Source organism: Pseudophryne corroboree, chromosome 1 (genome assembly GCF_028390025.1).
Source record: "Pseudophryne corroboree isolate aPseCor3 chromosome 1, aPseCor3.hap2, whole genome shotgun sequence".
Taxonomy (NCBI): domain Eukaryota; kingdom Metazoa; phylum Chordata; class Amphibia; order Anura; family Myobatrachidae; genus Pseudophryne; species Pseudophryne corroboree.
Genome location: NC_086444.1, coordinates 752,720,117 through 752,747,098, shown reverse-complemented (window position 1 = coordinate 752,747,098; position 26,982 = coordinate 752,720,117). Strand labels below are relative to the sequence as shown.

The following is a 26,982-nucleotide window of genomic DNA, read 5'->3' as shown; positions in this document are numbered from 1 at the left end:
TTGGGTCGCTTAGCTTAGTCATCCAGCGACCTCAGTGCAAATTTTAGGACTAAAAATATTGTGAGGTGTTCAGAATAGACTGGAAATGAATGGAAATTATGGTTATTGAGGTTAATAATACTATGGGATCAAAATGACCCCCAAATTCTATGATTTAAGCTGTTTTTGAGGGTTTTTTGTAAAAAAAACACCCGAATCCAAAACACACCCGAATCCGACCAAGAATTTTCAGGGAGGTTTTGCCAAAACGCGTCCGAATCCAAAACACGGCCGCGGAACCGAATCCAAAACCCGAAAAATTTCCGATGCACATCACTAATTTATATAGCTGTGATGATATAAATCTAGATTATATATTAATATCCTTATATATATATATATATATATATATTTAAGAACATGCAAACATTATAAACAGGGGGGCTAATTCAGGTTGGATCGCAAATCACGATCCATCCGGAATTATTACGATCGCCCCGCAGGTGCAGCGCCCATACTTTCTGTCAATCAGGCAGGGCGTAAATGGAGCGTTGTGGGTGCGGTGCAACGCGAACGGGGGCTGTGCGGCGCAAATGGGGGAATGACCATGGCGGCCGCGTGACGTCACGCAGCCGCCGCGATTGAAAACATGGCTGCAGGCCTTCTACCTGTGCAGCTAGGCTGCGCCGGCAGGAGCCATCCTCAGTTTCTGCTAACAATCAGAAATTGCGATGTGTTCGTAATTTCTGCTTGTTGAACAGGGGGAGGCGGCGGTCAGCATGCTGGGCGACCATAATCTGGAAACAAACTGCAAATGCATAGAAACAACAGATGTAGAAATAGCCAGCAAGCATATATAATGTATTCAGTTACTATTACATTGCTTCTATAAGTAGTACATACCGTACATGTGTTGTGCATGTATTTGCGGATATTTTTGCAAGAAACCCTTTTTAATGACACACCGCCAATATAAACCTGTCCTTCTGTCCATGTTTGGGATATTGTTACAATGTTTCACGGATTAATGCTGGAGTTGCACAGACGACAGATGCCTGGATGATGGCATACCTCCCAACATGACCCTCAACAGGAGGGACACAATGCTCTGCTTTTGGACTTTTCTCTTAATTTATGATAACCGGCACATGTTTTGAGAAGGTTAATGGATAAGAAAGGTGTTTCAGCACAGATGACGGCAATCCTAAATTAAGAGGGAAGTCCAGGAGCATTCTGTCCCTCCTGGAGAGGGTCATGTTGGGAGGTATGTGATGGTTTAAAATAAAACTGTATCAAAGCATAATTCCAAACAAGACAGGCATACAGTATAACTGAAGCAGCATAACATAGGCACACACGGCGCCGGGCCGTCTTTGCAGCCAGTTAACCGTGTGTGTGAAGGGGAGCTTTCTAGAGATGAGCGCCTGAAATTTTTCGGGTTTTGTGTTTTGGTTTTGGGTTCGGTTCCGCGGCCGTGTTTTGGGTTCGAACGCGTTTTGGCAAAACCTCACCGAATTTTTTTTGTCGGATTCGGGTGTGTTTTGGATTCGGGTGTTTTTTTCAAAAAACACTAAAAAACAGCTTAAATCATAGAATTTGGGGGTCATTTTGATCCCAAAGTATTATTAACCTAAAAAACCATAATTTACACTCATTTTCAGTCTATTCTGAATACCTCACACCTCACAATATTATTTTTAGTCCTAAAATTTGCACCGAGGTCGCTGTGTGAGTAAGATAAGCGACCCTAGTGGCCGACACAAACACCGGGCCCATCTAGGAGTGGCACTGCAGTGTCACGCAGGATGTCCCTTCCAAAAAACCCTCCCCAAACAGCACATGACGCAAAGAAAAAAAGAGGCGCAATGAGGTAGCTGTGTGAGTAAGATTAGCGACCCTAGTGGCCGACACAAACACCGGGCCCATCTAGGAGTGGCACTGCAGTGTCACGCAGGATGGCCCTTCCAAAAAACCCTCCCCAAACAGCACATGACGCAAAGAAAAAAAGAGGTGCAATGAGGTAGCTGTGTGAGTAAGATTAGCGACCCTAGTGGCCGACACAAACACCGGGCCCATCTAGGAGTGGCACTGCAGTGTCACGCAGGATGTCCCTTCCAAAAAACCCTCCCCAAACAGCACATGACGCAAAGAAAAAAAGAGGCGCAATGAGGTAGCTGACTGTGTGAGTAAGATTAGCGACCCTAGTGGCCGACACAAACACCGGGCCCATCTAGGAGTGGCACTGCAGTGTCACGCAGGATGTCCCTTCCAAAAAACCCTCCCCAATCAGCACATGATGCAAAGAAAAAGAAAAGAAAAAAGAGGTGCAAGATGGAATTGTCCTTGGGCCCTCCCACCCACCCTTATGTTGTATAAACAAAACAGGACATGCACACTTTAACCAACCCATCATTTCAGTGACAGGGTCTGCCACACGACTGTGACTGATATGACGGGTTGGTTTGGACCCCCCCCAAAAAAGAAGCAATTAATCTCTCCTTGCACAAACTGGCTCTACAGAGGCAAGATGTCCACCTCATCTTCACCCTCCGATATATCACCGTGTACATCCCCCTCCTCACAGATTATCAATTCGTCCCCACTGGAATCCACCATCTCAGCTCCCTGTGTACTTTGTGGAGGCAATTGCTGCTGGTCAATGTCTCCGCGGAGGAATTGATTATAATTCATTTTAATGAACATCATCTTCTCCACATTTTCTGGATGTAACCTCGTACGCCGATTGCTGACAAGGTGAGCGGCGGCACTAAACACTCTTTCGGAGTACACACTTGTGGGAGGGCAACTTAGGTAGAATAAAGCCAGTTTGTGCAAGGGCCTCCAAATTGCCTCTTTTTCCTGCCAGTATAAGTACGGACTGTGTGACGTGCCTACTTGGATGCGGTCACTCATATAATCCTCCACCATTCTATCAATGTTGAGAGAATCATATGCAGTGACAGTAGACGACATGTCCGTAATCGTTGTCAGGTCCTTCAGTCCGGACCAGATGTCAGCATCAGCAGTCGCTCCAGACTGCCCTGCATCACCGCCAGCGGGTGGGCTCGGAATTCTGAGCTTTTTCCTCGCACCCCCAGTTGCGGGAGAATGTGAAGGAGGAGATGTTGACAGGTCGCGTTCCGCTTGACTTGACAATTTTGTCACCAGCAGGTCTTTCAACCCCAGCAGACTTGTGTCTGCCGGAAAGAGAGATCCAAGGTAGGCTTTAAATCTAGGATCGAGCACGGTGGCCAAAATGTAGTGCTCTGATTTCAACAGATTGACCACCCGTGAATCCTTGTTAAGCGAATTAAGGGCTGCATCCACAAGTCCCACATGCCTAGCGGAATCGCTCCCTTTTAGCTCCTTCTTCAATGCCTCCAGCTTCTTCTGCAAAAGCCTGATGAGGGGAATGACCTGACTCAGGCTGGCAGTGTCTGAACTGACTTCACGTGTGGCAAGTTCAAAGGGCATCAGAACCTTGCACAACGTTGAAATCATTCTCCACTGCACTTGAGACAGGTGCATTCCACCTCCTATATCGTGCTCAATTGTATAGGCTTGAATGGCCTTTTGCTGCTCCTCCAACCTCTGAAGCATATAGAGGGTTGAATTCCACCTCGTTACCACTTCTTGCTTCAGATGATGGCAGGGCAGGTTCAGTAGTTTTTGGTGGTGCTCCAGTCTTCTGTACGTGGTGCCTGTACGCCGAAAGTGTCCCGCAATTCTTCTGGCCACCGACAGCATCTCTTGCACGCCCCTGTCGTTTTTTTAAAAATTCTGCACCACCAAATTCAAGGTATGTGCAAAACATGGGACGTGCTGGAATTTGCCCATATTTAATGCACACACAATATTGCTGGCGTTGTCCGATGCCACAAATCCACAGGAGAGTCCAATTGGGGTAAGCCATTCCGCGATGATCTTCCTCAGTTGCCGTAAGAGGTTTTCAGCTGTGTGCGTATTCTGGAAAGCGGTGATACAAAGCGTAGCCTGCCTAGGAAAGAGTTGGCATTTGCGAGATGCTGCTACTGGTGCCGCCGCTGCTGTTCTTGCGGCGGGAGTCCATACATCTACCCAGTGGGCTGTCACAGTCATATAGTCCTGACCCTGCCCTGCTCCACTTGTCCACATGTCCGTGGTTAAGTGGACATTGGGTACAACTGCATTTTTTAGGACACTGGTGAGTCTTTTTCTGACGTCCGTGTACATTCTCGGTATCGCCTGCCTAGAGAAGTGGAACCTAGATGGTATTTGGTAACGGGGGCACACTGCCTCAATAAATTGTCTAGTTCCCTGTGAACTAACGGCGGATACCGGACGCACGTCTAACACCAACATAGTTGTCAAGGCCTCAGTTATCCGCTTTGCAGTAGGATGACTGCTGTGATATTTCATCTTCCTCGCAAAGGACTGTTGAACAGTCAATTGCTTACTGGAAGTAGTACAAGTGGGCTTACGACTTCCCCTCTGGGATGACCATCGACTCCCAGCGGCAACAACAGCAGCGCCAGCAGCAGTAGGCGTTACACGCAAGGATGCATCAGAGGAATCCCAGGCAGGAGAGGACTCGTCAGAATTGCCAGTGACATGGCCTGCAGGACTATTGGCATTCCTGGGGAAGGAGGAAATTGACACTGAGGGAGTTGGTGGGGTGGTTTGCGTGAGCTTGGTTACAAGAGGAAGGGATTTACTGGTCAGTGGACTGCTTCCGCTGTCACCCAAAGTTTTTGAACTTGTCACTGACTTATTATGAAAGCGCTGCAGGTGACGTATAAGGGAGGATGTTCCGACTCCGAGGTGGTTAACGTCCTTACCCCTACTTATTACAGCTTGACAAAGGGAACACACGGCTTGACACCTGTTGTCCGCATTTCTGGTGAAATACCTCCACACCGAAGAGCTGATTTTTTTGGTATTTTCACCTGGCATGTCAACGGCCATATTCCTCCCACGGACAACAGGTGTCTCCCCGGGTGCCTGACTTAAACAAACCACCTCACCATCAGAATCCTCCTGGTCAATTTCCTCCCCAGCGCCAGCAACACCCATATCCTCCTCATCCTGGTGTACTTCAACACTGACATCTTCAATCTGACTATCAGGAACTGGACTGCGGGTGCTCCTTCCAGCACTTGCAGGGGGCGTGCAAATGGTGGAAGGCGCATGCTCTTCACGTCCAGTGTTGGGAAGGTCAGGCATCGCAACCGACACAATTGGACTCTCCTTGTGGATTTGGGATTTCGAAGAATGCACAGTTCTTTGCTGTGCTGCTTTTGCCAGCTTGAGTCTTTTCATTTTTCTAGCGAGAGGCTGAGTGCTTCCATCCTCATGTGAAGCTGAACCACTAGCCATGAACATAGGCCAGGGCCTCAGCCGTTCCTTGCCACTCCGTGTGGTAAATGGCATATTGGCAAGTTTACGCTTCTCCTCCGACAATTTTATTTTAGGTTTTGGAGTCCTTTTTTTTCTGATATTTGGTGTTTTGGATTTGACATGCTCTGTACTATGACATTGGGCATCGGCCTTGGCAGACGACGTTGCTGGCATTTCATCATCTCGGCCATGACTAGTGGCAGCAGCTTCAGCACGAGGTGGAAGTGGATCTTGATCTTTCCCTAATTTTGGAACCTCAACATTTTTGTTCTCCATATTTTAATAGGCACAACTAAAAGGCACCTCAGGTAAACAATGGAGATGGATACTAGTATACAATTATGGACTGCCTGCCGACTGCAGACACAGAGGTAGCCACAGCCGTGAACTACCGTACTGTACTGTGTCTGCAGCTAATATAGACTGGTTGATAAAGAGAAGATGTCTATGTAACTATGTATGTATAAAGAAGACTGAAAAAAATCCACGGTTAGGTGGTATACAATTATGGACGGACTGCCTGCCGAGTGCAGACACAGAGGTAGCCACAGCCGTGAACTACCGTACTGTACTGTGTCTGCAGCTAATATAGACTGGTTGATAAAGAGAAGATGTCTATGTAACTATGTATGTATTAAGAAGAATGAAAAAAATCCACGGTTAGGTGGTATTACAATTATGGACGGACTGCCTGCCGAGTGCAGAGACACAGAGGTAGCCACAGCCGTGAACTACCGTACTGTGTCTGCTGCGACTGGATGATAAATGATATAAAAAATATATATATATCACTACTGCAGCCGGACAGGTATATATTATATAATGACGGACCTGCTGGACACTGTCTGTCAGCAGAATGAGTTTTATTTTTATAGAATAAAAAAAAAAAAAACACACAAGTGAAGTCACACGACGAGTGTTTAACTTTTTCAGGCAATCACAATATAAGTATACTACTAACTATACTGGTGGTCAGGTCACTGGTCAGTCACACTGGCAGTGGCACTCCTGCAGCAAAAGTGTGCACTGTTTAATTTTAATATAATATGTACTCCTGGCTCCTGCTATAACCTATAACTGGCACTGCAGTAGTGCTCCCCAGTCTCCCCCACAATTATAAGCTGTGTGAGCTGAGCAGTCAGACAGATATATAATATATATAGATGATGCAGCACACTGGCCTGAGCCTGAGCAGTGCACACAGATATGGTATGTGACTGACTGAGTCACTGTGTGTATCGCTTTTTTCAGGCAGAGAACGGATATATTAAATAAACTGCACTGTGTGTCTGGTGGTCACTCACTATATAATATATTATGTACTCCTGGCTCCTGCTATAACCTATAACTGGCACTGCAGTAGTGCTCCCCAGTCTCCCCCACAATTATAAGCTGTGTGAGCTGAGCAGTCAGACAGATATATATAATATTATATATAGATAATAGATGATGCAGCACACTGGCCTGAGCCTGAGCAGTGCACACAGATATGGTATGTGACTGACTGAGTCACTGTGTGTATCGCTTTTTTCAGGCAGAGAACGGATATATTAAATAAACTGCACTGTGTGTCTGGTGGTCACTCACTATATAATATATTATGTACTCCTGGCTCCTGCTATAACCTATAACTGGCACTGCAGTAGTGCTCCCCAGTCTCCCCCACAATTATAAGCTGTGTGAGCTGAGCAGTCAGACAGATATATATAATATTATATATAGATAATAGATGATGCAGCACACTGGCCTGAGCCTGAGCAGTGCACACAGATATGGTATGTGACTGAGTCACTGTGTGCTGTGTATCGCTTTTTTCAGGCAGAGAACGGATTATAAAGTAAACTGCACTGTCCTCACTAGTAAACTCTCTCCACTCAGTCTCTACACTTCTACAGTAACAGTACTCCTCCTAGTCAGCTCCAGTAAATCTCTCTCAGTCTCTTATAATCTAAATGGAGAGGATGCCAGCCACGTCCTCTCCCTATCAATCTCAATGCACGTGTGAAAATGGCGGCGACGCGCGGCTCCTTATATAGAATCCGAGTCTCGCGATAGAATCCGAGCCTCGCGAGAATCCGACAGCGTCATGATGACGTTCGGGCGCGCTCGGGTTAACCGAGCAAGGCGGGAAGATCCGAGTCGCTCGGACCCGTGAAAAAAAACATGAAGTTCTGGCGGGTTCGGATTCAGAGAAACCGAACCCGCTCATCTCTAGAGCTTTCACACACAACGGTTTTTTCTCAAGCCGTGTCTAATGCTGCGCATGCGCACAGCATCACACACGGCTCAAAGCCGTCCTGTGTGCGAGACTGCCGGTTTCTCCCGGATGGCAAAAAGCCGGACAAACTTTGTCCGGCTTTTTGCCAGCCGGGAGAAACCGGTCAGTGTGTTACAGCCCTAAGACAGGACCCAAACATTAATGTGCTGCAGCTGAGGAAGGTAATGAGAGGAGAGCAGCATGTTCCCCTGATTACCCCAGCTGGGACTGCTCTTCAACCAACCGCACCTCTGACAGCTCAGAGGTACTGCAGGTCAGAGACACAACAGCAGCACACCTGGCAGGCCAGAGGTACTGCAGGCAAGGACATAATAGCTGGCAGAGTCATAACAGATATGACTTGTTGGCAATCCTATCTCTCTTCTTACATTTGTTGGTCAGGACATTGAAGATAAAGACTGATCCGGACTAGGCACAATGTAACGATTCTTGGAGGTTTGGCTTAGTATTTGGAACAGAAAGAAGCCTTTGTGTTGAGTATTAGCTTTATAGATTATTCATAATCTGTTCATTATCAGATTGTGTAAATAGTGTTTCAGTATTCATGGGATTTTGCAATCACTTAAACAATAATCCCTAATGTTATCCTGCAGGTATATATACTGTAGAGTCACAGTGATGCATTACCTGTTATCATTCTCAGACCATCGTTTGCCTTTCTCACAGAGGTAAGACTGCTATCATACTGCTGTAACAAAATATACTTTATCACCAGTGTACTCACTATTCTAGTTGTGTCTTCCTACTCTCCCCTCTCTATCTACTTTCGGCTCATTATGGACAGACCCAATGTCACTATTCAGAGCGCAACAGTTACATGTGAATAACGTTTTTCTTTCTTAATCTACTCATAATTTATTTTTATTTGTTTGGGAGAGATATAGCTGAGGATTGGTAGTAAAGTGGAACAAATATCCCTGTATTGTCTAAGCAAAAGCAGGAAAATATAGTTGGCTTCGTTCTTGGCCTTCTTGTTGGCCTTTAGGTGGTCTGCCTACGTTGTGCTGTTTTTCCTTTTTATTGTATGTCTGTTACATATTTATACTGATGTCTAATTCTGTAATCTACTGTTTTGGTACTGTGCATATCCCTTCTTATTGTGTGCTTGTTTATATGTAAATCAATACATTGACTTGAAAAAAAAACACAGGAAAATATAGGCCACAAAAACACAGTCTTTTATGACTGTTTACCTGATTTTTTTTAATGTTATGAATGCAGCCCCAGGAATTTGCCCCACAACTCAATCACCTAGGACTGCAATGCCAAAGGTGACTAATGTAACTATAGGGCCAAGTCCACTTTTCTAGTTTTAACCACTCCCCCAGCTGGTACCACCTCAGCAGGCAGATGTACAGGCACACATTGAGAGCAAGAAGAATATTTTTGTGGGTTTGAGGTAACATGCAAAGTATAGCACAGATGAAAAATGCATCGTAGTCATACAGCATGGCTTCACGTAGTTTGGCTGCAAAACTACATTCATCTATGTTTAAATTTCATTTATATTTCTACTGAGATTTATATTTGCACTGGAGCTGGAAGGTCTAGCAGGAGGAACACAATCCATGTCTCCCCTGCCACTAGAGCAATGTTTCACCACTGGTAACAGTGATCTATGGCAAGAGACAGACATAATCTCCTGGAGCTGCATATGATTGGGAAACACATTGCCCATACTCTTTGCTACAGTATGTTCCTCTGATATTGTAACATTCTAACAGGGGACTGCCACTTGATTAAGGGCCTAATTCAGATCTGATCGCAGTAGCAAATTTGTTAGTAAATGGGCAAAACCATGTGCACTGCAGGGGTGGGAGGGGGGTGGGGGGACAGATATAACATGTGCAGAGAGAGTTAGATTTGGGTGGTTTACAGTGTTCCTGTGCAGGGTAAACACTGGCTGCTTTATTTTTACACTGCAATTTAGATTTCAGTTTGAACACACCCAGCATATACTGTACATATATATACACATATACAGAGAAAAGGGACAATAGTCAAGTACTTTTCAAGTGATAAAGTATGTTGTAAACAAAGTTAAAAGCAATTGAGACTTTGTTCACAAGATACTTTCACTTTAAAAGTCCTTGAGTGCCATCTATTCTTTATCTATTGTATAATACTGTATATGGGTCTGGTGGGGATATTTAATTGGGATTGGGTACAGAATGCCACTGGTCAGAATACAGACAGCTGCATCCCGACCACTGTATTACCAATACCTTGAATAAACGTAATTAACCTTACCCTAACCCTCCCTTACCGCAGTCTAACCCTAACCCTTCCCAGTATACTAACATTCAGGATGCCGGCTGTCGGGAATCCGGCTTGATATATGTGTATGCTCCTTATTCTGTTCCATCCCACCATCTGTAAGTTCATTACTGACCCTGACCCGCATACAGAGACATCATTCCTGTATTTTGCTAAGTGAATTCAGTGGTGCCCTCCAGTGGCCGGTGCTCCTAGACAGCCGCCTAAGCTGCCTAATGGTAGAGCTGGCCCTGGCTGTAAACTGACTTTCTCAGGCAACAGCTTCAAGCGTTTTTCCCCTAATATGATAGGGCCATGCTGACACTGGTGTTTGTGTTGTTATACGCTGTGCAAATAACTTTGGAAGTTTACAAATAACATTTTGTGATGACTTTATCAGGATTGCGAGATGAAGCTGCTGGTTGTCTTTGCTCTTCTCTTGGTGGCAGTTAGCTGCTTTCCAGTAAGTATATTTCAGCATTTACACCGATTGGGTCACATTAGTAAATATACCTAGTTTAGTAGTTTTTATTGTCTTTGTTTTGCCCCAATGCTACACTGAAGTTTGATATTACTGAAACATACAGTGACTTTTATCAACACTGTTACACAAGCAAAAAAGATCCGTGACCAACACCCATCTGATTGGTTACTGTAAAGGTGGATACACACTGGGCTATAATAGTAAACGTCTTTGCTCATTTTGCCCTTCCTGGGTGATGTCGTTAACTATATTGGCCAGTGTGTATGCCGCCGAGTGATGCGCGGCCCCGCGGGTCATTAACGATCTTCACTGTCGGCCATGCATGCAGCTTAATTTGGACTGTCGTCCAAAAACTGCACGCACGGCCCGGCCACAGCGTGACATCACTGAGCGATATGGTCACCATATCGCTCAGTGTGTACGCACTGCCTCCGATCACCCTGGCAGGGAAAGGAACACATTAGGCGACGTCACTCATAGAGCACTTCACCTAGTGTGTACCCACCTTTGTTTCATCTGCTTTCATTTACATATATATATATATATATATACATACATACACGAAAGCCCTCACTCACTATCTGACTAACTCATCACTAATTCTTTTACTTCCCGACATGTTAGGAAGCTGAAATTTAACATAGGAATTCTTCAGGAGGTAAATAGGAAAACTACATAATTAGAATTTTAATAAACCTCCCCTAAGGGTATGAAAAGGGGGTTGACATAATGACATCATTACCGATGCGTATCTTGTGTTGCGTGACAGATAATGCCTAAACGGACAATCAGATCAAAATTTGGATTGCACCTCCAGCGTGTAGAATTTAATAAACTACATAAATGGTCCTGCCACAATTTTTAAAACCCATTTATATTTACAACCGTGAAAATTAGAAACTCCTGTGCGAAGAACGAGTAGAACAGCTAGTTTTAAATAAATCTATTATTGCAGTTCCAATGTTGCTGAACCAGAAGCAGATCTTGCCACGGGCAAGCAGGACTTTTGCCCAGGGCGCCGCCTTCCGGAGGGCGCAGGGCGCCATCTGGAGGGCGCCGCACAAGGGCAAGATCCGCTGCTGCTGTGCCCCCCGCTGCCCGTTGCCCCCCGCTGCCGCTGTGAAGGGAAACTAGACGCATACGTGTCTAGTTTCCCTTCGTGGAGAGGTCCTTTACTGTGCGGTGCGCGATGATGTCATCGCACACCGCACAGCAAAGGTCCTCTCCACGAAGGGAACTAGATGCTACGCGTCTAGTTTCCCTTCGTGGAGAGGACCTTTGCTGTGCGGTGCGCGATTACATCATCGCGCACCGCACATAATTTCAGTCTGTACAGGGGGCGTAAATGACCACGCCCCCTGTGCAAAGCCACGCCCCCTATTGCCGCCCGGGGCGCACAGAGCGCCAGAACCGGCCCTGTGCTGAACAAGAGTAATCACATATATAACACAAACTAGGTTCAAAAATATGGAAGCGTTTGTTCATATTACTCATATCTGTGACAGGTAACACCTAGGGGCACAGTTTGTATTTCAAGTTACATTGGCTGGAAGTGACCGGACAGCACTCCCTAAATGTAACCACATTTATATGTGACTTATGTAAAGATTATATACCTGTAATGTATCTGTGTGTGGTGCATTATTTATATATTAAAGTTAAATCAAACACTAACTCCAATACACATAGATCGATGGACCCCAGATCTCCACCACCATATATCAGTAGTGACTGTTGTATTCCCTTTGTACTTTGGATACTTCTAAGCCCCCACCAACCAACCAGAACTTGCAGATCTCAAACTTACAAAAACTAACTACAAGGGTGTGACCCCCTGTAGAAAAATCAGGGGCGCTGTCCGCACTGATTAAAAGGAGACAATTAAAAATATTCACAATAACAAAATAATGTTAAATAAAATATATATTATAATTTATTAACATACAATGCTGCAGCATAAATTACATATATCAAATACATAATATGTATGTTGTGAGTCCTGATACAAGTACTCCACATACACTAATAAAATTATTTATAACTCACTATAATTCAGAGGCTTGGACTTTGATATTAATGGATTTCACAATGTCCACTGATTTAGTGATGAACTGGCTGAATTTAACTTTTCAGACACTCATTGTATTCATGTGTCTTCAATTCATTAGTGTCCCGAAAGAACATGTGTGCACACATACATTGATTTAAAGTAGGTAATTACCATGTACAGTTAGCCTTTGTATCACCTCCAAAATCAGTTGTTTGGGACAATCCCAGTTTTAAAACTCCCTCTGCTGGTGCTCATCCGTTCATTGCAGAATATCTGGAGAAAGTATCCACGGGAATTCATCCACAGCACTCAGGCTCCCTCTGCTGGTGACTAACCGTAATTGCAGGTATACTGGCTACTGATCGTGGCCACAAGCCGGTGATCACATCAAATGATTGGGAGGTGATCGTCACTGATGATGGTTCCTGAGGAAGCCGCTGAGTGTGTTTGGAAGGCGGAGAAACGCGTTTTCGAAGTGACCACCATCATCAGTGACGATCACCTCCCATTCATTTGATGTGATCACCGGCTTGTGGCCACGACCAGCAGCCAGTATACCTGCAATTACGGTTAGTCACCAGCAGAGGGAGCCTGAGTGCTGTGGATGAATTCCCGTGGATACTTTCTCCAGATATTCTGCAATGAACGGATGAGCACCAGCAGAGGGAGTTTTAAAACCGGGATTGTCCCAAACAATTGATTTTGGAGGTGATACAAAGGCTAACTGTACATGGTAATTACCTACTTTAAATCAATGTATGTGTGCACACATGTTCTTTCGGGACACTAATGAATTGAAGACACATGAATACAATGAGTGTCTGAAAAGTTAAATTCAGCCAGTTCATCACTAAATCAGTGGACATTGTGAAATCCATTAATATCAAAGTCCAAGCCTCTGAATTATAGTGAGTTATAAATAATTTTATTAGTGTATGTGGAGTACTTGTATCAGGGCTCACAACATACATATTATGTATTTGATATGTAATTTATGCTGCAGCATTGTATGTTAATAAATTATAATATATATTTTATTTAACATTATTTTGTTATTGTGAATATTTTTAATTGTCTCCTTTTAATCAGTGCGGACAGCGCCCCTGATTTTTCTACAGGGGGTCACACCCTTCTAGTTAGTTTTTGTTTTTTTGTTCAATATAGGGAATGCAATTATCCCTATAATTAGGAGCAGCAGTCCGCACTATTATTTAATCTTCTTCAGTCCGGTAGGCGCTGGCGCCGGAGAGTATATACACCTGTCCATACAACTTGAGTGTGGGGGCGGTTGTATATACACACAGCAAGATCTCAAACTTCTCCTTCACCTTCCATATTTACATATGTGTGCAACTGTCTCACACTCATGGCAGCTGCTGCATAAATCCTTTAGGTACAATGAGGAAGAAGCCAGTGATACCACAAGCATGGTTTATGCAATTCATAATGAGGTTATTCAGTAGCATTACATATGTATTTTTGCCCGTTAAAGTTTCAGAATAGATTCCTTACTGACATTTGACATAACCTTAGCTTTCAAGGTTTCTGGTATTTCCTCCAAAGCCAACTATGGCCACATAAGCGCAAAATGAGTAGACCAATGTTGTCAGTGTTAAAGTGGCATATACTTAGCATGTATTCAGCAACTGTTATTACGATACTTTTAGCAAATAAAATAAATGAATGAAAAATGACAAAGATCCGAAACAAAATACTTGTGTATTGCAAAATAAAAAAAATCATGCAGCAAGAGGGTAGTCCAAGTAAATGCAGAACGGCCTCCCAAGATATGTTCACATATTCTTTCTATATTGTCAGCAGTTGCAGGGCAGATTTACTGAATGAACATATCACATGATATACAGAATGATACACATTAGGATACATACAAAAGGGAATGGGGAATGGGGAACACCCCCATCCAGTCTCTACTGGATGGTGCGTGGCCACAGACAGGAGGCATGGCCTTGCATCACGTTACCATTTTCGTCATTTGGGGGTGCACCCAGCGCTCCTCTAGCTACTGGGCAGCCCCTGGTTCACTTCCCTGAACTGTTGAGATCACCCGCTGCTTTGCTGATCAAAGGCTCCCAACCTTCCCCGCCCGTGGGACAGCAGGAGACTGTCTCACTGAAATCGGGACAGTTAGGAGGTATGGGGAAAATAGATCCCTCCCAGCACTCATTTCCCCCATGGCCACCGCAGAGGGACTCCCGGGACTAAACTAGAGATGAGCGGGTTCGGTTTCTCTGAATCCGAACCCGCCAGAACTTCATGTTTTTTTTCACGGGTCCGAGCGACTCGGATCTTCCCGCCTTGCTCGGTTAACCCGAGCGCGCCCGAACGTCATCATGACGCTGTCGGATTCTCGCGAGGCTCGGATTCTATCGCGAGACTCGGATTCTATATAAGGAGCCGCGCGTCGCCGCCATTTTCACACGTGCATTGAGATTGATAGGGAGAGGACGTGGCTGGCGTCCTCTCCGTTTAGAATAGATTAGAGAGACACTTGATTTACTAATTTTGGGGAGCATTAGGAGTACTCAGTACAGTGCAGAGTTTTGCTGATAGTGACCAGTGACCACCAGTTTTATTTATAATCCGTTCTCTGCCTGAAAAAAGCGATACACAGCACACAGTGACTCAGTCACATACCATATCTGTGTGCACTGCTCAGGCTCAGGCCAGTGTGCTGCATCATCTATTATCTATATATAATATTATATATATCTGTCTGACTGCTCAGCTCACACAGCTTATAATTGTGGGGGAGACTGGGGAGCACTACTGCAGTGCCAGTTATAGGTTATAGCAGGAGCCAGGAGTACATAATATATTATATAGTGAGTGACCACCAGACACACAGTGCAGTTTATTTAATATATCCGTTCTCTGCCTGAAAAAAGCGATACACACAGTGACTCAGTCAGTCACATACCATATCTGTGTGCACTGCTCAGGCTCAGGCCAGTGTGCTGCATCATCTATATATATTATATATCTGTCTGACTGCTCAGCTCACACAGCTTATAATTGTGGGGGAGACTGGGGAGCACTACTGCAGTGCCAGTTATAGGTTATAGCAGGAGCCAGGAGTACATAATATTATATTAAAATTAAACAGTGCACACTTTTGCTGCAGGAGTGCCACTGCCAGTGTGACTAGTGACCAGTGACCTGACCACCAGTATATATAATATTAGTAGTATACTATCTCTTTATCAACCAGTCTATATATTAGCAGCAGACACAGTACAGTGCGGTAGTTCACGGCTGTGGCTACCTCTGTGTCGGCACTCGGCAGCCCGTCCATAATTGTATATACCACCTAACCGTGGTTTTTTTTTCTTTTATACATACATACTAGTTACGAGTATACTATCTCTTTATCAACCAGTCTATATTAGCAGCAGACACAGTACAGTGCGGTAGTTCACGGCTGTGGCTACCTCTGTGTCGGCACTCGGCAGCCCGTCCATAATTGTATATACCACCTAACCGTGGTTTTTTTTTCTTTCTTTATACATACATACTAGTTACGAGTATACTATCTCTTTATCAACCAGTCTATATATTAGCAGCAGACACAGTACAGTGCGGTAGTTCACGGCTGTGGCTACCTCTGTGTCGGCACTCGGCAGCCCGTCCATAATTGTATATACCACCTAACCATGGTTTTTTTTTCTTTCTTTATACATACATACTAGTTACGAGTATACTATCTCTTTATCAACCAGTCTATATTAGCAGCAGACACAGTACAGTGCGGTAGTTCACGGCTGTGGCTACCTCTGTGTCGGCACTCGGCAGCCCGTCCATAATTGTATATACCACCTAACCGTGGTTTTTTTTTCTTTCTTTATACATACATACTAGTTACGAGTATACTATCTCTTTATCAACCAGTCTATATATTAGCAGCAGACACAGTACAGTGCGGTAGTTCACGGCTGTGGCTACCTCTGTGTCGGCACTCGGCAGCCCGTCCATAATTGTATACTAGTATCCAATCCATCCATCTCCATTGTTTACCTGAGGTGCCTTTTAGTTGTGCCTATTAAAATATGGAGAACAAAAATGTTGAGGTTCCAAAATTAGGGAAAGATCAAGATCCACTTCCACCTCGTGCTGAAGCTGCTGCCACTAGTCATGGCCGAGACGATGAAATGCCAGCAACGTCGTCTGCCAAGGCCGATGCCCAATGTCATAGTACAGAGCATGTCAAATCCAAAACACCAAATATCAGTAAAAAAAGGACTCCAAAACCTAAAATAAAATTGTCGGAGGAGAAGCGTAAACTTGCCAATATGCCATTTACCACACGGAGTGGCAAGGAACGGCTGAGGCCCTGGCCTAAGTTCATGGCTAGTGGTTCAGCTTCACATGAGGATGGAAGCACTCAGCCTCTCGCTAGAAAAATGAAAAGACTCAAGCTGGCAAAAGCAGCACAGCAAAGAACTGTGCATTCTTCGAAATCCCAAATCCACAAGGAGAGTCCAATTGTGTCGGTTGCGATGCCTGACCTTCCCAACACTGGACGTGAAGAGCATGCGCCTTCCACCATTTGCACGCCCCCTGCAAGTGCTGGAAGGAGCACCCGCAGTCCAGTTCCTGATAGTCAGATTGAAGATGTCAGTGTTGAAGTACACCAGGATGAGGAGGATATGGGTGTTGCTGGCGCTGGGGAGGAAATTGACCAGGAGGATTCTGATGGTGAGGTGGTTTGTTTAAGTCAGGCACCCGGGGAGACACCTGTTGTCCGTGGGAGGAATATGGCCGTTGACATGCCAGGTGAAAATACCAAAAAAATCAGCTCTTCGGTGTGGAGGTATTTCACCAGAAATGCGGACAACAGGTGTCAAGCCGTGTGTTCCCTTTGTCAAGCTGTAATAAGTAGGGGTAAGGACGTTAACCACCTCGGAACATCCTCCCTTATACGTCACCTGCAGCGCATTCATAATAAGTCAGTGACAAGTTCAAAAACTTTGGGTGACAGCGGAAGCAGTCCACTGACCAGTAAATCCCTTCCTCTTGTAACCAAGCTCACGCAAACCACCCCACCAACTCCCTCAGTGTCAATTTCCTCCTTCCCCAGGAATGCCAATAGTCCTGCAGGCCATGTCACTGGCAATTCTGACGAGTCCTCTCCTGCCTGGGATTCCTCCGATGCATCCTTGCGTGTAACGCCTACTGCTGCTGGCGCTGCTGTTGTTGCCGCTGGGAGTCGATGGTCATCCCAGAGGGGAAGTCGTAAGCCCACTTGTACTACTTCCAGTAAGCAATTGACTGTTCAACAGTCCTTTGCGAGGAAGATGAAATATCACAGCAGTCATCCTACTGCAAAGCGGATAACTGAGTCCTTGACAACTATGTTGGTGTTAGACGTGCGTCCGGTATCCGCCGTTAGTTCACAGGGAACTAGACAATTTATTGAGGCAGTGTGCCCCCGTTACCAAATACCATCTAGGTTCCACTTCTCTAGGCAGGCGATACCGAGAATGTACACGGACGTCAGAAAAAGACTCACCAGTGTCCTAAAAAATGCAGTTGTACCCAATGTCCACTTAACCACGGACATGTGGACAAGTGGAGCAGGGCAGGGTCAGGACTATATGACTGTGACAGCCCACTGGGTAGATGTATGGACTCCCGCCGCAAGAACAGCAGCGGCGGCACCAGTAGCAGCATCTCGCAAACGCCAACTCTTTCCTAGGCAGGCTACGCTTTGTATCACCGCTTTCCAGAATACGCACACAGCTGAAAACCTCTTACGGCAACTGAGGAAGATCATCGCGGAATGGCTTACCCCAATTGGACTCTCCTGTGGATTTGTGGCATCGGACAACGCCAGCAATATTGTGTGTGCATTAAATATGGGCAAATTCCAGCACGTCCCATGTTTTGCACATACCTTGAATTTGGTGGTGCAGAATTTTTTAAAAAACGACAGGGGCGTGCAAGAGATGCTGTCGGTGGCCAGAAGAATTGCGGGACACTTTCGGCGTACAGGCACCACGTACAGAAGACTGGAGCACCACCAAAAACTACTGAACCTGCCCTGCCATCATCTGAAGCAAGAAGTGGTAACGAGGTGGAATTCAACCCTCTATATGCTTCAGAGGTTGGAGGAGCAGCAAAAGGCCATTCAAGCCTATACAATTGAGCACGATATAGTAGGTGGAATGCACCTGTCTCAGGTGCAGTGGAGAATGATTTCAACGTTGTGCAAGGTTCTGATGCCCTTTGAACTTGCCACACGTGAAGTCAGTTCAGACACTGCCAGCCTGAGTCAGGTCATTCCCCTCATCAGGCTTTTGCAGAAGAAGCTGGAGGCATTGAAGAAGGAGCTAAAAGGGAGCGATTCCGCTAGGCATGTGGGACTTGTGGATGCAGCCCTTAATTCGCTTAACAAGGATTCACGGGTGGTCAATCTGTTGAAATCAGAGCACTACATTTTGGCCACCGTGCTCGATCCTAGATTTAAAGCCTACCTTGGATCTCTCTTTCCGGCAGACACAGGTCTGCTGGGGTTGAAAGACCTGCTGGTGACAAAATTGTCAAGTCAAGCGGAACGCGACCTGTCAACATCTCCTCCTTCACATTCTCCCGCAACTGGGGGTGCGAGGAAAAGGCTCAGAATTCCGAGCCCACCCGCTGGCGGTGATGCAGGGCAGTCTGGAGCGACTGCTGATGCTGACATCTGGTCCGGACTGAAGGACCTGACAACGATTACGGACATGTCGTCTACTGTCACTGCATATGATTCTCTCAACATTGATAGAATGGTGGAGGATTATATGAGTGACCGCATCCAAGTAGGCACGTCACACAGTCCGTACTTATACTGGCAGGAAAAAGAGGCAATTTGGAGGCCCTTGCACAAACTGGCTTTATTCTACCTAAGTTGCCCTCCCACAAGTGTGTACTCCGAAAGAGTGTTTAGTGCCGCCGCTCACCTTGTCAGCAAATCGGCGTACGAGGTTACATCCAGAAAATGTGGAGAAGATGATGTTCATTAAAATGAATTATAATCAATTCCTCCGCGGAGACATTGACCAGCAGCAATTGCCTCCACAAAGTACACAGGGAGCTGAGATGGTGGATTCCAGTGGGGACGAATTGATAATCTGTGAGGAGGGGGATGTACACGGTGATATATCGGAGGGTGAAGATGAGGTGGACATCTTGCCTCTGTAGAGCCAGTTTGTGCAAGGAGAGATTAATTGCTTCTTTTTTGGGGGGGGTCCAAACCAACCCGTCATATCAGTCACAGTCGTGTGGCAGACCCTGTCACTGAAATGATGGGTTGGTTAAAGTGTGCATGTCCTGTTTTGTTTATACAACATAAGGGTGGGTGGGAGGGCCCAAGGACAATTCCATCTTGCACCTCTTTTTTCTTTTCTTTTTCTTTGCATCATGTGCTGATTGGGGAGGGTTTTTTGGAAGGGACATCCTGCGTGACACTGCAGTGCCACTCCTAGATGGGCCCGGTGTTTGTGTCGGCCACTAGGGTCGCTAATCTTACTCACACAGTCAGCTACCTCATTGCGCCTCTTTTTTTCTTTGCGTCATGTGCTGTTTGGGGAGGGTTTTTTGGAAGGGACATCCTGCGTGACACTGCAGTGCCACTCCTAGATGGGCCCGGTGTTTGTGTCGGCCACTAGGGTCGCTAATCTTACTCACACAGCTACCTCATTGCGCCTCTTTTTTTCTTTGCGTCATGTGCTGTTTGGGGAGGGTTTTTTGGAAGGGACATCCTGCGTGACACTGCAGTGCCACTCCTAGATGGGCCCGGTGTTTGTGTCGGCCACTAGGGTCGCTAATCTTACTCACACAGCTACCTCATTGCGCCTCTTTTTTTTTTTGCGTCATGTGCTGTTTGGGGAGGGTTTTTTGGAAGGGCCATCCTGCGTGACACTGCAGTGCCACTCCTAGATGGGCCCGGTGTTTGTGTCGGCCACTAGGGTCGCTAATCTTACTCACACAGTCAGCTACCTCATTGCGCCTCTTTTTTTCTTTGCGTCATGTGCTGTTTGGGGAGGGTTTTTTGGAAGGGACATCCTGCGTGACACTGCAGTGCCACTCCTAGATGGGCCCGGTGTTTGTGTCAGCCACTAGGGTCGCTAATCTTACTCACACAGCTACCTCATTGCGCCTCTTTTTTTCTTTGCGTCATGTGCTGTTTGGGGAGGGTTTTTTGGAAGGGACATCCTGCGTGACACTGCAGTGCCACTCCTAGATGGGCCCGGTGTTTGTGTCGGCCACTAGGGTCGCTAATCTTACTCACACAGCTACCTCATTGCGCCTCTTTTTTTCTTTGCGTCATGTGCTGTTTGGGGAGGGTTTTTTGGAAGGGACATCCTGCGTGACACTGCAGTGCCACTCCTAGATGGGCCCGGTGTTTGTGTCGGCCACTAGGGTCGCTTATCTTACTCACACAGCGACCTCGGTGCAAATTTTAGGACTAAAAATAATATTGTGAGGTGTGAGGTATTCAGAATAGACTGAAAATGAGTGTAAATTATGGTTTTTGAGGTTAATAATACTTTGGGATCAAAATGACCCCCAAATTCTATGATTTAAGCTGTTTTTTAGTGTTTTTTGAAAAAAACACCCGAATCCAAAACACACCCGAATCCGACAAAAAAAATTCGGTGAGGTTTTGCCAAAACGCGTTCGAACCCAAAACACGGCCGCGGAACCGAACCCAAAACCAAAACACAAAACCCGAAAAATTTCAGGCGCTCATCTCTAGACTAAACCCAAAGTTCTGACATCACAAATGGCTGCTCTTATTGGGAGAGCTGTCCTTTGCAATACTAATCGCATATGTAAGTACATATGCGATTAGTATAGACGTGGTAAGTGGCGGGATGTACCATATCGCAGAAGCGATGCCTAGTACTGTACATCCCGCCCTATGTCTGGAACACTCTGTATATATGCTAATAATTCACAAGCAGATCTGCTTTTTATATACAGTACTTCAAAGTTTATAAGTAAGCGTATCTAAATGCTTTGCAGACTTAAACTATTGTTTAATGGGAAGCAATTAGCAATGCATGTAATTAGGTTTGTCCAAGTACCTTATTGATTACCCATATAATCAAAGCATACATCTAGAGGTTCATCATGGCTCTGAGCCATGTAATATTTCTCTCTAAGCACTCTCTCAACTCAGAATCAGACTATTAATCTTTCATTTACATACATTATTTCTGCATTTTGATTTTCTTTTTCATATGTGGCATACATATCTACTGTAACTGTAGCATTAACTTGTACAACATGCTCTTATATTGCTCACATTCATATAAAACATACTTACACTACTATTATTGTAACAGGATAAATGATACTCACTCATATTGTTCTCCTTTCTCCTATTGTACATCGTTGCAGAATAAACCAAAGCATCATGAAGAGCCAAAAGGAAAGGTAACATCAGTGGTGCAAGTAGAAATTTTTTCTTAGTGGTACTGATAGTAAAAATGGCATGGGGCCTAATTCAGACTGGATCGTTGCAGCGGCAGTGATCACAGTCTGAATCCCTATGTGGAGCCCAGTGAGATGCTACCAGCACTGGGCTGCGATTGCCACTGCCTGATTGACATGCAGAGGTGGTCTCGGGGCGGGAAGGGGCGTGCCAACGGTGTTAGAACGTCGTTGCAGGAGCGCGGCCTGGACAACGCAGGTGTGACTGGACCATTGGGGGAAGCAGGCCACGGCGGCGACTGCGTGATGTCACATGCAGGTGCTGCGACCCGGGACGCAGCGGGTAGTGGCCTGCCAGCGCGTAGGAGCTGCGTTGGCCGGGAGTCACTCGCCAGGTGCAAAAGCATCGCCGCCGTGCGATACTTTTGCACCTTTGCGGGGATAGGGGGGGGGTAGGGCCTGACATGCGGGGTGGACTAGCCCTGTGCTGGGCGTCCCCCCGCATGTCTGATTAAATGATCGTAGATGTGCTAAATTAAGCACATCTATGATCAAATCTGAATTAGGCCCATGGTCACGTGTCATAAGGGGCATGGTCTCACAAAACTAGGGGAGTGGCTACATGACAATAGGGGCATGGCCACATTATGCCACACACCATAATGTTTATTACACATTATGCCACACACCATAATGCCCATTACACATTCTGCCACACACCGTAATACCTATTACATATTATACCACACACCGTAATGCCTATTACATATTATACTACACACCATAATGCCCATTACATATTATACCACACACCGTAATGCCCATTACATATTATACCAAACACCGTAATGCCTATTACATATTATGCCACATACAGTTATGCTGTTGACACCATTTTATGTCCCTCACACTAAAATGCCCCTTTCAAATGATGGCCCACAGTAAGGCTTCTATTTACTTGCTGCCAGGGGTTTCATGGCAAAAGATGTAACTTTCTGTAGCTTTTCCTGGTGACGCCAGCATTCCTGGCACTTCTGGGTAATGCTATACATGCAGTGGCGTAATTATACATTTTGCGCCCCCCGCCCCATGGCACTTTAGTGCCGCTTATATGCATAATGCCCCCTGTAGTGCCGCTTACACACACAATGCCCTCTGCTGTACTGTTTGTGCGCATAATGCCCCACTAGTGTCGCTTACACACATAATACTCCCTGAAGTGCCGCTTACACACATAATGCCTCTAATAGGACTGACCGCACTTCATGCTCGTTGCCAGGTGTTTCTTGCTCATTGCCAGGGGTTACATGCTCATTGCGGACATAGACCCTGCACCCCGTGCAGACCCATAGACCTTCCGTACCACCCCGTACAACCCTACTTTCAGCACTGGGTAACAGTCACTTTCTTACCTGTGAGCTGTTATTTTACTCTTAATGAATTGCATACACATGGCAACAGTTTATGTTCAGGTTCTGTCTATTAGACTTTCAAAGTATGATACAGCCAGTGCTGAGACAGGAACCCACCTACAGCCTGTTTTGCAGCTCAGCAGTGTATGACGGGCTTCTTGCTCAGCATGCGTGTGCTGTAGAGGCAGCATCATAGTTTTAAGCTTGTGTGAAAACAAAAATTAACTTTGGATAAGAGTTTTAGCTACCTGTACTGTATGCCACGTATGCTTATATATGCTGAAAACACTCAGGATTCAACACTAGCACTGTGGGTCAGTTATATCACTCCAACCTAACCCAAACCCTCTGTTATACTGTACATTATCAGTAGGAGCTGCAAGGCTGGGTGAGCCTCCAACACTAATGAATGATACAGATCATGATAAGATCCAAATATTTTATGTTAAATGCTCTACCATATTATTTGTATTATTGTTTGTAAATATGTATTATTTTCTTCTAGCCAAAGCACAGAGATGACCACTTTGCAGACTGTGTAAGTTATCCTCGGGGAATGGTTAAATGTAACTTGTGAATTAATATTTGTACAATTCAGCACAAAACAGTTAAAAAAAAAAAAAAAAAAAAAAAAAAGGTTGGCAATGTCTGATTTGCCGTGTATGGGTCATTAGGTCGACCACACAGCTTGACATGGTCATTAGGTTGACATAAACTAGATCGACATGAAAAAAGGTCGATGCGTGTTTTTTTACTTTTTTTTGGTGTCGTTTTCTTTGTAAAGTGACGGGGAACCCCAATTAGTGCTCCATGTCCCGGCCTCGCTCCACTGCCACTGCGCTCGGCACAGGTTACTATTCCCAATCGTAGTCCACGTGGATCGTAAAGTATGAAAAAGTTCAAAAAATGAAAGAAAAAAAAAATGTGAAAAACTCATGTCAACCTTATCAATGTCGACCTTGTTCAGGTCGACCTAATCACCATATCGGCCAAGTGACCATGTCGGCATAATGCATGTCGACCAATAGCGGTTGACCTAATGACTGTCGACCTAATGACCGTATCCCTAAATGCCTATGTACTGTATGTCTGTTTCATGATGTCTTCTTTGTGCTCCATTAAAGAAAAAAAGGAAAAATAAAAATACACTAGTTTCAGTTATGTAGATAAAATCTTAGTACACTTACAGCCTAATACCTTTTTTTATTTTATTCATAATTTCAGAAAAAGAATCCCAAACCAACTTCTGCATCAGAAACTGCTGTTGTGCCAAAACCTGCTGATGTACCACAACCTGCTGCTGCCGTACCAGAACCTGCTGCTGCCGTACCAGAACCTGCTGCTGCCGTACCAGAACCTGCTGCTGCCGTACCAGAACCTGCTGTTGACGTACCAGAACCTGCTGTTGACGTACCAGAACCTGCTGTTGACGTACCAGAACCTGCTGTTGACGCGACAGGCACTGCTGACGCGACAGCCACTGCTGATGCTCCAGAATCTGCTGACGCGCCAAAACCTGACGTGCAAGTGCAGTAAATGACTACCTGCACCCATAGCTAGTCATGGGCACGTCCTTTTCATGTTAAAGAGACAAGTTCCTTTGCATATTGTGTCATTAAATGAGCACCATGCTAATATCTGCTGTTTTGTGAATTCTTAACATTTATTTTTCTTAGATATGGTAACATTACATGCAAAAAACAAACACACATACAAACAAACACTGGGTCACAATTCATTCACTAACATTATATGTCCTGTATAAAGTTAAATCAATTGGTTCAATACACCTTTAATCAGGGTTCTCAAATGGAAATAAAAGAATTCAGCATCTGAGACAAACAGAGCCGGCCCTACCCAATATGATGCCCTAGGCAAGATTTTGGCTGGTGCCCCCTAGCACCAAAGCTAGTTCCGCATCTGACCCTGCACCCCTTTCCCAGCACCATCACCCCCCCACCCATAGCAGTCCTTATTTTGGTTTTCCTACCCCTTGTAATTTAAATAAGAACAGTGTGCACATTCGGCGCACAGCCCAAAAAGGTATGTGTTCTTGCTGGGAAGGGGCATGGCCACACAGTAGTACCCCCAATTCAAATTATGCCTCACAGTAGTGCAACTTTGTTCACAATTTATCATGCGATAGTGTCCCTTATTCACATTACATCACACAGTAGTACCACTTTACCTTATATACGTTGCTCCTCACAGTAGTGCCCCTCTTTCACATATCATACTGAATTGCTCCTTATTCACATTACACCACACCATATTGCTCTTTATTCTCATTACACCAGACCATATTGCTCCTTATTCACATTACACCATACCATATTGCTTTTTATTCTCATTAGACCACACAGTAGTGCCCTTTCTATACACATTTGCTGCACATTATTAATGCATTGTACACATGAAACGCATAATGACCCTTACACATATGCTGAACACTATTGCACAACCAACCCACTCACACACACAGCACTCACACGGCCGCTAACACTGTGACCTCTGCCTCTGCTTGGATACATAAATCTTACACCATGCAGCAGGAGATGCCTGGCGCTAGTCAGCTGGTAGCTCTGCTAACATCGGGTGCCTGTTTTTGATGAAAATGCATCTCATTTGCATTGCTATGTGGCTAGGATGCACAAGCAGCTTCTCCTGATTAAAATGATATGCGGCATGCCTATATACTATGTGTGACTCTTGCTGTATCTGCATACAAAATGCTACACTCAGAATATAGGCATGCCGCATATCATTTTAATCAGGAGAAGCTGCTTGTGCCCCTAGGCATACCAGATGCCCTAGGCAATTGCCTAGTTTGCCTATACCTAGGGCCGGCTCTGGAGACAAACGAAAAGTGGAGACTTACGAACCCAATATTGGACACAAGCAGAGCTTTAATAAGTGTTAATTAATGTTTAACCTTCAAGCTTTGTTAGTTGCTGAAAGCATTAATGGGGCTGTGCTACGGTGGTATAGCATCTCAGATATGTGCTTTACTTTTGCTGCACTGTAATGGCACAGCTACAGTATATGTATGCGACAGGGCAATCCAGAAGGTCACTCCATAAGCACAGACTAGTGATGTCAGGCTCCTGACAATGACTTTGAAATGTAGACATTTTATTAAAAAGTTTCAAAATGAAAAATAGAGACCAAGAATCAGAACATAAATGGGGGTAAAGGAAGACAAACTGGGAGTATAAAGTATTCAATAACAGAAAGACATACAATAAAACCCATGCCTTGTTCATCATGGGGTAAGCATAATTTAAATAAGGGTAAAGAGGAGAAAGAAAACACTAGTGAAGGCCATATAGTGTAATACCAAGTACAATACAAATTCAAAGTGACCAAGGAGTCTAAGATGGTGTAAGGAGTTCTGTACAACAGTGGCGTGCGGTGAGGTCAGTGGCTGGTGAGGCACTACAGCCATAATGTCCGCCGAATCCTGCCGATGACCCCTACCGCCGCCGAACCAATGCCCGCTACTGCCTCTGAGCCAATGCCCGCTGCCACCGCCAATGGCTTACAAACTCGCCCACCATCAACTGACCCAGCCCTCCGCCATTAATTTGCATCTCAGTCTGATGCCGCCAATGCCCGCTGCCTGCTCATCATACTTTTGATATATTGTACATTTTTATAGACAAAATAAATAAAAATTTGTGTTTTGGAAGGGAGCGGGAGGAGGACATGAATG

General features: G+C 45.2%; 1 protein-coding gene across 1 annotated transcript; it reads left to right on the top strand.

Moving 5' to 3' along the window:
* Nucleotides 1–7,928: 7,928 nt before the first annotated feature.
* Nucleotides 7,929–24,907, top strand: LOC134943430 (uncharacterized). Its single transcript, XM_063932300.1, has 6 exons — nucleotides 7,929–8,068; nucleotides 8,227–8,301; nucleotides 10,290–10,352; nucleotides 21,826–21,861; nucleotides 23,776–23,808; nucleotides 24,495–24,907. The coding sequence occupies exons 3-6, from the start codon at nucleotides 10,299–10,301 to the stop codon at nucleotides 24,804–24,806; spliced, it is 435 nt and encodes a 144-aa protein (XP_063788370.1). The 5' UTR covers nucleotides 7,929–8,068; nucleotides 8,227–8,301; nucleotides 10,290–10,298; the 3' UTR covers nucleotides 24,807–24,907.
* Nucleotides 24,908–26,982: the final 2,075 nt, after the last annotated feature.